The following is a 15,603-nucleotide window of genomic DNA, read 5'->3' on the forward strand; positions in this document are numbered from 1 at the left end:
ACTTTCTGGTTTGCTGACCATCACTTTTTAATTTTCACTTGTTGTGGATATTAAGAAAATACATTAAATGTTATTACAATTAAGGATGAACTATAACATCATGAAAATGAGCATGGACCTCAACCTGTCCTGTCAGCAGAGTGTCCTGTGTCATAAAGGGCTCTGAAATAAACACACAAACTAACGTTACACACTGACTGAACACACGTGTGTTGATGACTGAGCTGCACCATGTTGCTAACGTTATCGTTAACCGCTTTCACACACGCACACAATATATTATTATTTTTATTTACACGATTATTACTGAAAGAACTGCTATTAACTACACATTTACTATATAAAATTCACTCAAAAGGCTCTTTCGCGGTTGGCTTCAGTCGACTTCAGTGAGGCGCGGTGGGTTATGGGACGAGTAGTTCCTTCGCTCGGAAATGAAAATATGTACACAGTCTTGTACCTTTGCCTTTTTTTGGATTTTCTCTTCGTTTTTTCACTCGAAATGATATGTTGTATGCTTATGAGTTCAGCAATAGCTGGTTATCCTCAGACATGCTCTAAAACTCTTTAGATACGGATTTTTCCAAAAGTCAATGGGAGAAATGAATGGGAAATTTACTTCCGGCACCAGAGCTCTCTCGGGCTGTGGGCGGGACTGTGATGCTCTATTGAAGTATCATATAGATTCAGTAAAACGGTAACCAATAGACTAGGCTACTATAATGATGCTGGCTTGTAAACGTGAGCATCGCGATCATTTGTCGTTTGAAAAAAATAAAACCCATGAAATTATATTCATATGACATGCTGAAATATAGCTATGCCACTGTACCTGGGATGAAGACATTTCACACGCGACGCAAGCAGAACACCTGCATGTGAACTCCTCCTACAGTGTTCAGGGCTATCATGGTTGTCAACAAATGCACGTGCATGTAGGATGACAGAGTTTACGACAGTAGTAGAGGACAATACTGTTTCCCAACTCTAGGGGGACCCCGAGAGCAAAAGTTACCTGGTGTTACTTTAATCAATGCATTAGACTGATTTTAAATAAATGATATTATCAAACTCAGTAAACGCCAAAGTAATTAAGCATAGCCTACTATAAAGCAGACGAGCCCAGAATATGACATAAAAAAGCAAATTTGTGTTCAGTGCAAATAAACCTGCTGCCAGTATTATTAATAATAACGAATTGTGTGTTTTTTTTATTTTTACAAAGCATTTTTATACAGCCATTAAGCCTCATTAAGCGTTTTCTTGGTTTTCTCTGGGAGGGAAATGCGTAATGTACAATTAAACGCGTGTCGTTGATTATTAGTATGGTGTTTACTGAGTTTGATAAAATAATTTATTTATTTTAATATCAGTCTAAAGGCATTATTTATTTTTATTAATTTTTTGCTAAATGGGGGATATCTATCCACCTTATTTTTTATTTATATATTATTGCATTTTCAAAATTACCGAAATCAATATCAAGTTCTTGTCACATTTCTTTTCATTTTTTATACACATTTTCACATTTTGTATAACTTGAAACACAACAATAATTTAAATAAAAAGAAACAAACAAACATTTAAAAAATAATAATAATAAAGGGCATCACAAACATAGGCTATGTTAAATTCATTTAGCAGAGATACAGATCTCTGGGCTTTTTGATTTTTTAAAAACTTTACAGACTCAAACTACATTTTAAAGGCTGCTTTAAAATTAGCACAATTGGGTTTTTGAGTTACTCCATTTAGTTTGATGAATATAAAATTTTCATATAACAAAAACAAATCGATAACATATATTGTTCCCACTCAAATGAGGGAAACATAACCCAAACAAATTTAGATGGAGGAGAAGAAATATTAACAAAAAGAGATGTAATCGATTGGTTACTGCATTAATCATTAATTACATCAAGTTTATCTAAAAACAAATGTTTGGAGACTTTACTTCCTACTGCGTTACACCAAGAGCCCTGATTTCTGAGTAGAGATAAAATTTTGGCAGAAATAGAATTGATTACATTAAAATATTATTTAACAGAAATATGACAGTAATACCCCAAAACTCACAATCAGAATTCGACAACTGACCAACTAATAGTAGGCTATATCAGACTCAAACCAATGTTTAAAAAATAAAGCTTTTCTTTGGTGTGTAATATATTTATTATTCCAAATAAAAAACGAGTGAGGAGAGAAGTTATGTTTAATAGCCAACCCAGTAAACAATTACCGTCTTTCAACGTTGAAATATGGTTGAAAATATGTCGGTCCGCCTTGGACTGGTTTACGACGTGATTTCAACTAAGTAGTTTTGGCCGGACTGTTTGACTACGTGTTTTCAACTGATCATCTAAAATGTTTTCAACTGATAATCTAAGACAGCTAGGATAAGTCTGTTATACATGCTAAAACAACAGAGAAAACAAACTACCAAACCATGTTCATTATTATCTCAAATAAATTTAAAGAGTTTTACATATTCCGTCAAAGTTATAAAAAAAATTTAAACGTTGAAAAGTCGGACAAATTTGACGTCTTTTCAATTTTCATTTTCAACCTTCAGTGGACCGTAATTAGACCGTAAAAATTACGTCTATTCAACGTCTAATAGACGACTTTTTGCTGGCTGGGAAACACCAAAAATAATTGCTTGTGAAAATCAGCTTGCGTGTGAGTTAATAAGTTCACTAAAATAATTAGCTTTTGCCTTTTTAACAGTGACTTGATATGCGTTCAGATGTTGCAGAAATATGTCATAAGAGACCTGAAGCTTATCTTTTTTCCATTTTCCGTTCAGCCTGTCTACAGGCTTGACAGAAAACTTGTATGGAACTATCCACCCAAGGTGTTAAAGTGTTTGACTTTACTCGTTTTAATTTTACAGGGGCTATCTGATCCAATGTATTAGTACAAGACAAGTTAAAACTAGAGACAAGCTCATCAATATTAGTGCATGATGGCAAGTCAGCAGAGAGGGAGGGAGGGAGGGAGAGCAAACTTAAAAGAATTTGAGAAAAGTGAAGCTGTAGCTGAGTTAAATGAACGAGCTAAAACGTAAGAGGGGGGAGGGACAGAAGGAGGACTGTAGCTTGAAAATTCAATCAGAAAGTGATCGGAGATAGCAACATTAGTGATATCAAGTTTGTCGACTGATATCCCTGATGACAGAACAAGGTCCAATGTGTATCCCTTGATATGCAGAGCCACAAATTGATTGAGTGAGATTAAAAGAGTCGAGTAACGCTAAAAATTCATTCACCATCGGCTTAGCTGGGCAACAGACATGAATATTAAAATCACCAAGAATCAGCATCTTGTCAGACTGAATGGCCAAAGCAGACAGAAGGTCAGAAAAATCATGTATGAAGCAGCCAGTAGCTTTAGGTGATCTGTAGACCAGTGCACATCACAGCATAGGTCCTAGCACCTTACAGCCAGGAGCGTTTAGCTACAGAACTGAAACATACCCCATATTTTTCTGTCTGCTCTGATGCATCAAACTCGGGGAGCGCCAAACTATATCCATACACAATCCAATATTTCCATGAAGACGAGGGTGTTAAATATGAGCTATTGGAATTTTACGAAGACCCCCATGAAACCAGCAGAGCTATCTACAAACAAATTTTGGGTATCACTGAAACAAATGGCTTGTGTGCCAGCCAGATCAGTGCTGACAATGTATCTGTAAATTTTGGCAAGCATAATTCTGTTTATCAAAAACTGAAAGAAGTCAGTCCACACATCGTAAAGGGCAACTGCAAATGCCACTTGATCCACAACACCCTGAAAAACGCGAACAGAATTCTCAGCGCTGCAGGTTATGATGTTGAATCCATTGTACTAAAAATCTACAGTGAATTCTCATGCTCAGCCAAAAAAGTAGAATCTCTGAAAGAGTTTTGCATGTTTACTTCAGTACAGTACAAAGAGATACGGAGGCATGTTCCAACCCGTTGGTTATCTCTATTGCTTGCAATTCAGCGGATCCTGGAGTGTTGGCCTGCCCTCAAGTCTTATTTTTTGTCACTGGGAAAGAAGGATTGTCCTGACATTATCTGGAAGGTTGTATGCAGAAGTGGTGCTGATGCTGCCAACAGCTAAGATGAGGATGATGTGACAGTGTCTGGATGTTTCCTGTTGCTCATGCACAATGTAATGCAGGAATTTGACAGCGCAATTCGGAAGTTGGAAAATGAGAGTGCTACTGTACTGGATGTTCATGGAGTAATTAGCCGATTGCGCAGCCAACTAATCTCGCGTCCTGCAGACAGATTTTATGGCAGTAAAACAAAGCAAGTATTCCAAAAACGAAGTGCAAGAGACCAAACGGAGTTTGCAACACTGGTCGACAGCTTCTTTGAAAAGGCTGTTCAATACCTGGAGGCTAACTTTGATTTTGAAGATCCAGTTATGTCTAACGCTAGCTGTCTGCGACTGGGTGGTCCAATGGAATGGGATGCTGACGAGCGACTGGTCGACAAATTAGCTTTGAGCATTTGAGCATTTGATCAGTAGTACGAAGTTGCCGAGTGACTGTGTTGACAGTTATCCCTAACTCACAGATTGCAGTCTGTATTGAGTGTAGACCTCGAACTACTCCATAGGTTCACGGCTCGCGTCATTACGTAGCGATTGTCCTCCTTTCCGGTTCTGTGTGTTTATTAGGAAGGATGTAGAACTTCAATTCATAATTTGTTTGTTTATTGGCAGTTCAGAAAACGACACAGCAACTCTTCGGCATGATTGTCCCGTGTATTTCAATTAGCACCAAGGCAATATTTTCCCCCACAGGCTATATTCATCACGTGACGGGGCGTTCCCGGGGGGCGTTCCCAGACCAACCGTCTGTATGTATAGCAATCGAGCTCAGAAAGGCAGTGTTGAAGCTTTGAGGCCACAGTGACACCATGTGGTGTGGCCAAACAATACGCAATAGGTTTGTGGACATGACTTTACAGGTCACGAGGGAAATAAATGACTTAGAGATGGGCAATATGGCCAAAATCTTATATCACGGTTTATGTCCTTTAATATCACCCTAACTGTATGTAGCTATATAGGTTTACCATACATTATGCTTAAGGCCATTGCACACTGAGTCCGAAATTCGCATCCGAAATTTTCGCACGTTAAAAAATAAATACGACCTCACGTTATGTCAATCACGCTTGCATACTGTCTACGAAACTTTCGTCCGCCATAAAAAAATAGAAACGGGTTTGATTTTCTGCGTTTTTCTCATCCGTAACAAGCAGTTTGAATGGTGTTTGAATGGTGCTTTGACAATTCAGAGCCACCGAATCACGAATACGAAAAAACGCATACGAAAATTTCGGACTCAGTGTGCAATGGCCTTTACTCTTTATTCCGGACATGGCAGTAAAACATCAGCAGGTCGGGATTTCTAAAATGTCTGGGCACACATAAACATCCGCTGATAACAGACACTTCGACACGGAACAGCTCGTCAAATTATCCACTATTAACCACATTTTATGCCATACATCGTAGATCCGTACACAGAAGCTAACTGCATTTTTAATGTTTAAGAGAGAGAGAGAGAGAGAGAGAGAGAGAGAGAGAGAGAGAGAGAGAGAAATGCTATATCTAAGAAAATAAAGAGCCAATAATGATTTATGAAAATGTAATATTATCTGTATAAATACTTTCCAAAACTTTGCATCAAAGTTTCTCCAAATGAATGCACCATGTCACCGTTTCACAAGTTCAGGGTTGTTAGTCTAACTTCACTTCGCTTATGCTGTCTTGAAATACATAATACTGCAAGCATGTATGGTGTAATAGTTCAAACATCAAGTTACAAGCAGGATGCGCAAAGAATAAACTTTATTCGTGAATGTGTGAGAAATTGACATTTGGATTAGTCTGTCTAATCAACCGACTGCATGTCTTTGTCTCTGAGCTCTTGATGCTCTTCAGACAGCGTGTCAGTGAGGGGTTGCATCTCCTCTGTGAAGTTGAGCTCCTCTGCGACCTGTTGCTCTCCCTGAGCGTCGTCTAGACTCTCAGCACAGATGTCTGAGTCCTCGCAAGGCTCTGGCGTCATGTGGCGGCGAATGGTGAACGCTTCCGCGATCTCCTGTAGACGAGCTTTCTCTGCCTTCAGGTTGAAGAGCTCTTTGGTCAGCGGCGTTGCTTCTGCGGGAGACTTACAGATTGGATCAGTGGGGGTTTCTGGATCTTGACTGACCACTTCTGTTGAGACTGCCTCTTTCTCTTTAGTTTCTGCCTCTTTCTCTTTAGTTACTGCCTCTTTCTCTTTTACTGCAACTTCCTCTTTTACTGCAACTTCCTCGGTTGCTTCTGTAGCTTTCTCTGTAGTGACGGACGCAGTAGCTGCTGCATCGTCGGCTCCGGCCTGTTGGGATCCATTGAGCTTCTGAGACAGTGTTTTCCTCTCGTCTTGAAGCGCTCTACAGAGATTCTCAAGTTTCTGGGTCTTCAGGGTGAAGAGTTCAATCTCCTTCTCCTTCAGTACTTTCTGCATGAAACAATCGTGACAATATTGCTCCATATCTAGACTTTCAGCAATACTGAAAACACTGTCAAGATTCAGTCTCTTGATTCTTATTGTACAGCTTTGTTTAGTTGCAAACATTAAATATACAGAGAAGGTTCGCTGCAGTCTACAATATTGATTTATGATGTATGAACTGAGCAACTTACATCTCCAACCATATCAAGAAGAGCTTTATTGCAGCCATCAAAACGTGATTTCCAGCCAATCGCCTCCTTCTCCAACTTTTTCATCTTCTTTCCCATCTGTAATACAAATCAACATCTTAACTTAGTGTTATCATAGTATTGTTTATAGGACGTCGTGATTTTGCAGAGTAAAACGCATATTTTGTTGATCCTGGAACAACATTCCTGTCCGGAAATGTAATGCGAACCATACCATATACAACCCTTATCATAAGTTATCCCTAAAATCAGAGGGAAATGACACTTTATTTACAAATATTTTGAATTGGCATTCTTAACATTTTTAATGTTCATTTTAAATTTTGTTTAAACTTTAGTAATTTTGTCATGTGCAATTATTTTATTCCTTTTATATATATATATATATATATATATATATATATATATATATATATATATATATATATATATATATATATATATATATATATATATATTACTATTTAGGTTTAATACATTTTATTTCAGGTTTAAGTGCTGGTTTTAGTTCCATTTTGGATTTTATTAATTTGAAGTTTGTAAAGAAAAACTTTGTAAAGTTTAGTGTTTCGACTTTTCCTTAATGACATTTTCCTTTAATTTATTTAATCTAACAAAAAGTTTTGAATAGTTTTAGTTTTAATTAACAATAAAACATGAAACTGAAAGACCCCAAGCCCCTTTTAACAGATCAAAAACATACTTGATATTGATGCATTTTATGTAAAAAGACTGTAAAAAAAATATTTCTACAAATTTCAACAACGCATTCAAATTTAAATTATTTGATTATATGTACTGTATTATTTGATTTCTACAGTATTATTATTTTTACACATACAGAACATGAGGGTCATACAATGTTCTTCTTATATACGTTGAAGAATAATACAATAAAGTGACTAGAAATGTGTCAGGGATACACACCTTGTCCATGTCTTGTTTGAAGCCGGCATACACACCACTGCTCTTAGATACCGATCCTTGGAATTCATCAAACTTCTCAGAATATATAGCAAGCTAACCGGAAAACAAGTGAGTTATTTTGTGAACAAATATGATTAGAGAGAAAAAAACTAGAGATGTGTAATATTTGATGAAAATATACCTGGGCTTTCATATCAGTCTCTTGTACTTTCAGAAGTTTAACCTGTATTTTGGCCTCTGCAGTCTGCTTCAGTAACTGGAGAATACATAGATAGGAAGTAGCAAATAGTCCCAGAAAAGAGTTGAGTTCTTTGCTTAAAAGCACAATGGCAGTCATTTATGGTTTATATTTCTCTGGGTTCAAAATAGCAGCAAGATAAATTAGCGTTCTGTATGCAAGATCATTTATACAATACAAATTTACTATTTGCAGTTGAGGGCATTTTTTTCTTTAGATATTTAACTCACAAGCTCCTTCTCCAGTTTGTGTTTCTCCTCCGCCTCTTTGAGCATTAAGTTGGCCTTTGAGAGTTTTGTCTCCATTAATTTCTGATGCAGGTCTCGGTGCTTGAACACTTTTTCAAGATTCTGCATGAAGGCCAAAAACACGATTATACAATTACTCTTATATACTTTAATTCACATTCTACTTAAGGACTAGGTTTGTAACACTTTATTCAAATCAGGGTTATTTGAAAACACCCACCGAAAACAACAACAACAACATGCATTACTTCAAGTTCAAGTTTCAATTACTTGAAATAAAATATACCTGAATTGAAATAAAATCTAATAAAACTTATACTGTAATACAAACTAAATAGCAATATAAACGTGAATGAAAATGACAAAAACAACAAATTTACTAAATTGAAAACCCAATTTTGTCCCAATTTTCCTCATATATCCTTATATTCTTGTCTTATGTCCTTATATATATATACTATAATAGCATCTCAATGGTAGTAAATATCACTGACTGGAATGATATGATCTCAGGTCACACCAGAGTGACCTCCTGTCTGTTTTCCGTACCGCCTCTCGCTGGTCACATTTTGATATGATGTCCTTGAGTTTCTCAGCCAGCTCGCTGTTCTCCTGGCACAGTTTGTTGTTGCGGCTGCTGTGCTCCTCGATCTGGGCCTGGATGTCCGTCAGCGTGTTCTGGAAATGCGTGGTGATTTCCTTCCTCTTGAGATCATCTTCACGACACCGCTGTAGGGTTTCCTCCTGCACCAAAAGCGTCATCAGACAGAAGTGAGTTCTAGCACAAAAATCTGGGTTATAAGATCTTGAAATGTAAACCCTTTCACTGTGATTTTGTATAATGCTATTTCAGTGCAATTTATTAACACTGAATTGTTTACATTGTTTCAATTTATTTGGTTTATTTGATAACTTTCCCATTAGTCAGGTCCCATTACTTAACGTTTGTTAATAATAATAATAATTCATTTAATTTATATAGCGCTTTTTCTCGACACTCAAAGAGCTTTACATAGAAGGGGGGGAATCTCCTCAACCACCACCAATGTGCAGCATCACCTGGATGATGCGACGGCAGCCATATTGCGCCAGAACGCCCACCGCACACCAGCTTACTGGTGGAGAGGAGACAGTGATGAAGCCAATCAGTATATATATGAGGATGATTAGGAGGCCATGATGGACAGAGCCCACTGGGCAAATTTGGCCAGGATGCTGGGGTTACACCTCTACTCTTTCGAAAGACATCCTGGGATTTTTAGTGACCACAGGTTTAACGTCTCATCTGAAGGACGGCGCTCTTTGTCAGTATAGTGTCCACATCACTACACTGGGGCGTTAGGACCCGCACAGACCACAGGGTGAGCGCCCCCTGCTGGCCTCACTAACACCTCTTCCAGCAGCAACCTGGTTTTCCCAGGAGGTCTCCCATCCAAGTACTAACCAGGCTCAGCCCTGCTTAGCTTCAGTGGGCAACCTTGGGCTACTGGGTGATACAGCTGCTGATACTGTTTACTAACTAACAGCAACTAACAATGAGCAGCAATATATTTTCTACAGTATTTATTCATCTTTGTTAAAATATTTTAATCATGACAACTCTCAGAATGGTTTTAGCATGTTATTGATTATGACAATGTTAATGTATTTGGTCTTGGTGAACTCACTGTAAAAAGTGATCAGTCGACTTAAAATAAGTGAGGAAACCTGTTGCCATAAAACTATTAAGTAAATAAACGTCATGGGCAATTGAAAAGATTTCTGAGGTATGGACTTGCTACTGCTATAAAAAATGCTGGGTTGTTTCAACCTAATTTTGGGTCAAATATGGACAAACCCAGCCGTTGGGTTACATTTTTAAATTACATTTTTAATCCAACGTTTGGGTTTGTCCATATTTGACCCAAAATTGTGTTGAAACAACCCAGCATTTTTGTGTAATAGATACAAAGACACGTTGCTGTGAGCATGTATAAGAAGATATGCTGCTGCATAAATAGGCATACATAATCCCGTAGCAGATCTAGGCAAGTGGAGCTAGGGACGGTGGAGGGTTTCAGAGCTTACAGCAAACAATGAACCTGATGGTGAGCAAGCAATCTCATTGGCTACAAAATCGGCAGAAGCCAATCACCTTGTGTCATGTGATTGCTTGCAAATTGCATGTAAAGGACCACAGCCTGCGCCCTCTAGAGTTTCTTGACTGTACTAGATATTTAATACAAATGTTCATTCTTAGTTAATGTTAGCTTTAATTAACAGACACAACTTTTGATTTTAATAATGTATTGGTAAATGTTGAAATTAAAATGAACTGAGATTGATAAATGCTTTAGAAATATTTTCATATAACAAATATAGTTAACTGATGTTAAACCTTATTGTAAAGTGTTGCCATGACACACTTTTGTCTTTTTATTATTGGCGAGCAGGTTTTGATTTGTGCTCATTAGTAGATATCTGTGTTTAAAGCAAAATAAGACATTTTCACACAATCATATCCATGAGATGAGATGATATTGGCACCTTTAACGTCTTGTTGTGTCTTTGCAGCTCCCTGCAGAGGCTTTCTAGTTTACTGCGGGCCAGAACAGCTCGGCTGTGTTCACTCTGGAGCTGGTCCTTCTCCTTCAGCACCTGGAGAAGTTTCTTCTGCAGGACCTTCAGCTGTTTCTGGTCTGAACGGTGCTCTTCCAGCTGCAAGTTAGTTAACAGTGTTGTTACGATCTCTATTGTTTACAGAAATACAAAAACTGTATAGGCCTATATAGAAAACTATTTTAATATAACAAGCTAAAAATAAAAGAGATAATCTTAGAGAATTCATTCATTCATTTTAAGATGAACTATTGGAAGTGTACTATAAAAGACAGTCTAATATGGGACAACCGTCCCTAAATAAAAAATAAAATATATTATATACATTGAGGTAAAGCCTGTTTGTTTCTTAATATACTTAAAATGGTTTCACAAAGTCACAAAAATGTATTAAAAGGGGGCTGATTTTTCCAAATGCATGTGAAACTCAAAAAATTTGAATATCGTGCAAAAGGTAATATATTTTAGTAATTCAACTTAAAAGGTGTAACTAATATATTATATAGACTCATTACATGCAAAGTGTGATATTTTAAGCCTTTATTTGTTATAATTTTGATGATTATGGCTTACAGCTTATGAAAACCTTTTCACAATATTCTAATTTTGAATTTGGGGTTTTCATAAGCTGTAAGCCATAATCATCAAAATGATAACAAATAAAGGTTTGAAATATCGCACTTCACATGCAATGAGTCTATATATATAATATATAAGTTTTTGCACGATATAGCCTACACATTTTTCGAGTTTCACCATGTGGATATTTACGCTTGTAGTCTAAGAGCAGTACACCAGCATACAATGTTGAATACAGTGTTTTTATTAGAAATTTTGTTAAGTCTTTTTTAATGTTTCAAACGCAGAACATTGTTGATGATTTCACTCACCAGTTCTGCATGTTTTTTGATGAGAGCTTCTAGTTTCTGCTCAGGCGTTCCCAGTTTATTCAGGCTCTGCATGAGCAGCATGGCTTCCTTCCCTGTGATCATTGACACAATTTACTTTGGTCACACTGTTTGATTGAGCGAAGTGGGAAAATAAGCAGTTTGAAGAAGAAAAACTTGTTTTAATCTATCGTTAATCACATTGCCAAATGGAGTAACGTGTTAACTATCTTGCATGTGACTCACCGAGGCCTTTAAGCATCTTCTTCTCCATTTTCTGCTCTTTGGCCTTGCCTGGAACAGCCTCTTCCTCAACATCCTCAGGCTCACCTGGCTGTTCGCTCACCTGATAGGTGTTGATGATGTCCTCCAGCTGCTGACTCAGATCCTCAGTGAGGTCATTGGTCACATCAGCCTTGCTGTCTCCATTTGTAGGTTGTGAACAGCTCTCCATCCTGATGATATTCTACTATTGAGACAGGCAGAGTCAATGAAAGATGATGGGATGAATGTGTTGCTTTTATTGAGCAATGTAGCTGTTTACAAGGTTTTTATTCAGATTGCTGTTAGTAAGAATGATTCCTGGTTTAGGAACTACTAAATTATGCAAAATGAAACTTCTTCAAACTGTTTCATCTTGTGTTTTATTACAAGATTGGATATTATGGTAAAATTTTACAATAAGGCTTCATTTGTTAACATTAGTTAACTAGATTAGTTAATATGAACTAACAATGACCAACACTTCTACAGTGTTTATTTGTATTATTATGGGTTCAAGCACGTAGCTCTGAATAACTGTAAAAGGTGTTGGAAAATGGTGTTGTTAAAGAAGCATGGAAACTTTTATGCCATAGGTGGTACTTTAACTGTTATAAAGGTGAACAACGTTATATATTTCTTATGAAAAATTACATTTAAATGACTGAAAAATTGTCTGCTTTACATAGAACGTCACAAATTGGGTGTATGAGCCATATGATTCTTAAGAAACATACAAACTTTTACAGAGATCAGGCCATAAGTAGAGCAATAACTGTTAAAAAGCTTTAAAACTGCCTGTATTAGCTGCAAATGGTCTTTTCCTTCTATGATTTAAGTGGTTACATGCTTGATAAATAAAACATAATATCTTTTTACACATGTGTTTAAGGCTTTAAAACGATTGAACCCCGATAATTGCTGCTTGCAGCTATATTTATTATTATATTAATTATTATTTACAGCAACGTATCTTATGTTAATCTCACCATTTAATAATACGTTTTTTTAAAGATCAAATTATATTCTATCTGGTAATTAATGCACTGTGAACTAACATTAACAAAAGTTAATAAATGCTTTAAGAATATGCTATTGCTTCCTTTTAGTTCATGTTACAATTGAAACCTTATTGTAAAATGTCCCTGATTTTGTTTAATGTGATGATACTGATTTTTTTAACATAACTATTACAACTATAATATATAACTTTTTAATACTTTTTGGGGGGAAATATATTTGAATAATGTTTAAATGTTTGGCATGTTTGGCATGATGCTAATCGTCCCCTTGGAATTATAAGGTTCTATCTGCATTCTGACTGGTTTTGAGATATTGAGCTTTAAAGTTTTTGCATTCCATTCGACTGTGTAGAAAGAACCTTTTTATTTTCTAAATAAAAAGTTCCAAAATGTACACAACTTAAAAAACAACATCACATAATGTAAATAAGTTGCACAGAATAGGAATATGTGAATAACTCAATTTTGACAAAAATGTCAGATAGAACCTTATAATTCCAAGGGGACGTAATGAAATGAAACAGAAATGTTTTGTTATAAACACAAGGCTACACATACCAAGTGACTTTTTTTGGTTGAATTTCCCTGATTGTATCACTATTCAAAAATGATTTAAAACTAAACATACTGTATACTTTAAAGCTAAAGCTTTAAATAAAACATAATCAGAGGGGTCAGAAAAGTTCCCTTAAAACATCTCTTTTATATGTTTAAAAGTGGACACATTAGAGCTTGTGAGTGCTTTGAATTGATTTAATTCTTATTCTAAAGAGCTGTTTAGGGTTGTTTATCCCCTGAGATACAGAGCAACTGTTTATCTGGTTAAATTTAGCCGCTCAGTCCAGGCTGATAACTCCCCCTGATTTCACAAGCACCTGTTCATGGCCTGGTCTATTTCAAGAGACCCTTAATATGGTCAACTTGTCAACTTGTCTGCTTATTCTTCAGCATGTCAATGTTCAAAGTATATGTTGTGAAATTGCATTGCTCATTTAATTAATAAAAGCATACATTTAAAAAAAAAATCATATTCTACTATTTGTATGTTTGTTTTTTGCATCAGATGACCTACAATGAACCTTCATGCATTGCATATTTTCAAGGATTCAACAGACACACAAGACCGTAACTCAGAAATTCAGCCTAAAACACGCTGTGTTAAACTAAAACGTGCTTTTCGTACTGAATACATGTTGAAATATACCAACCCAGTATTGCAATCAAACATCCAGTCAAACCACTTCACATTAAAAAAACTATGATAACAGTGCATGAGACAATAAAGACGTGAGGAAACACTTACCAGCAGGAGCAGTGAGAGAGAGTAAGTGGAGCCGAGCCGAGCCGAGTCTCTGTCAGGACAAACACAGCAGCTGCGTGAGGCAGACAGACCTCAAAATAATCAGGAGGGATCGTGCTCACACACAACACACAACACACTGAACGCTGAATTCTGTGCGAGCCCATGCTGAGATTCCAATGTTCTGCAATGTATATGTCAAATTCAAATCATGGTCATCTACAGTATATGTAAAGAATATCTCTGTGACTTTTTGTCAAACATGGTTTGATGTGAAATCTGTAAACATGCAGGACGAAGCCAAAAATGTTTCAATACAAATCAGAGCATTTTAATAAATTATCATTTGAAATTGTGGAAATCTCAGGAAATTCCAGGTATATTTTAGGCCTATGGCTGCTTTTGTTGTTGCTTTTTTTCATTTTGAGGTTAAGTTGAATGAGAATTAAACTAACAGCGGATGCCGTTGAAGACCATAGGCTGGCATTATATAAATGTATTACATTATTACAGTAGGTTGGGTACAGGAAGTGAGAGTTTAATTGCTGACAAGTGACAACTCCTTTCAGCAGTTCTTTTAGGGAGCAATAACTTTATTTTTCATTCACTTTGATATTTTGCAGACCTTTTACATTCACAAACAGCTATTTTACACACTACATGAAAGGTAATATTCCAAAAAGCATAATAGGGGCACTTCAATAAGTTGACTTAACTTAAAAAAAGGAGGAAACCGATTGCCTTCAAATTTCCAAGTGAAGTAGTGTATTCATTTTTAGTTGGCACAGCTTAATAATATTTGTATAGAAAACTTGTTAATTAAGTATACTGTTGAATCAAAATCATTAGTTGTATTAACTTCTCATTAGAGTTCCCATTACTAGGAAAATATCAGGAAACCGATTGCCTTAAAAAAAAAGCAAGTAAAGTGAAATAGGAATAGTATGTGGTACTGACAAATGCTTAGTTAGTAGTTCACTAACACAGGAGTTAACTAAAAAATAACTGTAGAGAGTACTTGATTTAATTGCCATGGTTGTGTTTTGCATCCTGAATATTGAAGTCTGTGTGACTCACGTGACTCAGGCAAGATTGTCACAAATATAGAGTGATAATATAAACCCAATTAACGGTTTCACAAATTATAAAAGATCATTAATTGACATGACATATAGTTACCACACACACACACACACACACACACACACACACACACACACACCAAACAACTGATTTTTTGTTGCATCGCTGCATCAATTGGAAGAGAATTACAATAAATTAAATGTTCCAAGTGCCCAACCAAAGGGATCACTAATCGCCATAATAGTGACTAAAAATATTTTAAGACAATCAAAATCAATTTATGATGTCAACTTATGTTATGTTCTCTCAAATTTTTTCAGCT

At 36.2% G+C, this 15,603-nt stretch overlaps 1 protein-coding gene across 2 annotated transcripts; it reads right to left on the reverse strand.

The window, feature by feature from the left end:
- Positions 1-5,842: 5,842 nt before the first annotated feature.
- Positions 5,843-14,487, reverse strand: txlnbb (taxilin beta b). 2 transcript variants are annotated; one of them, XM_079632672.1, is made up of 10 exons: positions 14,202-14,487; positions 11,862-12,081; positions 11,619-11,710; positions 10,657-10,827; positions 8,680-8,874; positions 8,113-8,232; positions 7,826-7,900; positions 7,645-7,737; positions 6,700-6,795; positions 5,843-6,514 (listed from the first exon to the last, which is right to left on the reverse strand). In XM_079632672.1, exons 2-10 carry the CDS (start codon positions 12,067-12,069, stop codon positions 5,903-5,905), a joined length of 1,662 nt encoding a protein of 553 aa, XP_079488798.1. In that variant the 5' UTR covers positions 12,070-12,081; positions 14,202-14,487; the 3' UTR covers positions 5,843-5,902. The 2 variants fall into 2 exon arrangements, with proteins under 2 accessions (XP_079488798.1, XP_079488797.1); XM_079632671.1 differs by having other exon boundaries at positions 11,862-12,084; positions 14,202-14,354.
- Positions 14,488-15,603: the final 1,116 nt, after the last annotated feature.

This window comes from Phoxinus phoxinus, assembly GCF_949152265.1.
Source record: "Phoxinus phoxinus genome assembly, chromosome: 13".
Lineage (NCBI taxonomy): Eukaryota > Metazoa > Chordata > Actinopteri > Cypriniformes > Leuciscidae > Phoxinus > Phoxinus phoxinus.

What these genes read in the sequence shown, in the direction of transcription:
- txlnbb (XM_079632672.1), bottom strand. Translation starts at nt 12,069, where the DNA reads ATGGAGAGCTGTTCACAACCTACAAATGGAGACAGCAAGGCTGATGTG. An exon ending in TCAAAAAACATGCAGAACTG is followed by an intron (nt 10,828 to 11,618) that starts GTGAGTGAAATC and finishes ACTAACTTGCAG; the next exon opens with CTGGAAGAGCACCGTTCAGA. An exon ending in GACACAACAAGACGTTAAAG is followed by an intron (nt 8,875 to 10,656) that starts GTGCCAATATCA and finishes CTTTTGGTGCAG; the next exon opens with GAGGAAACCCTACAGCGGTG.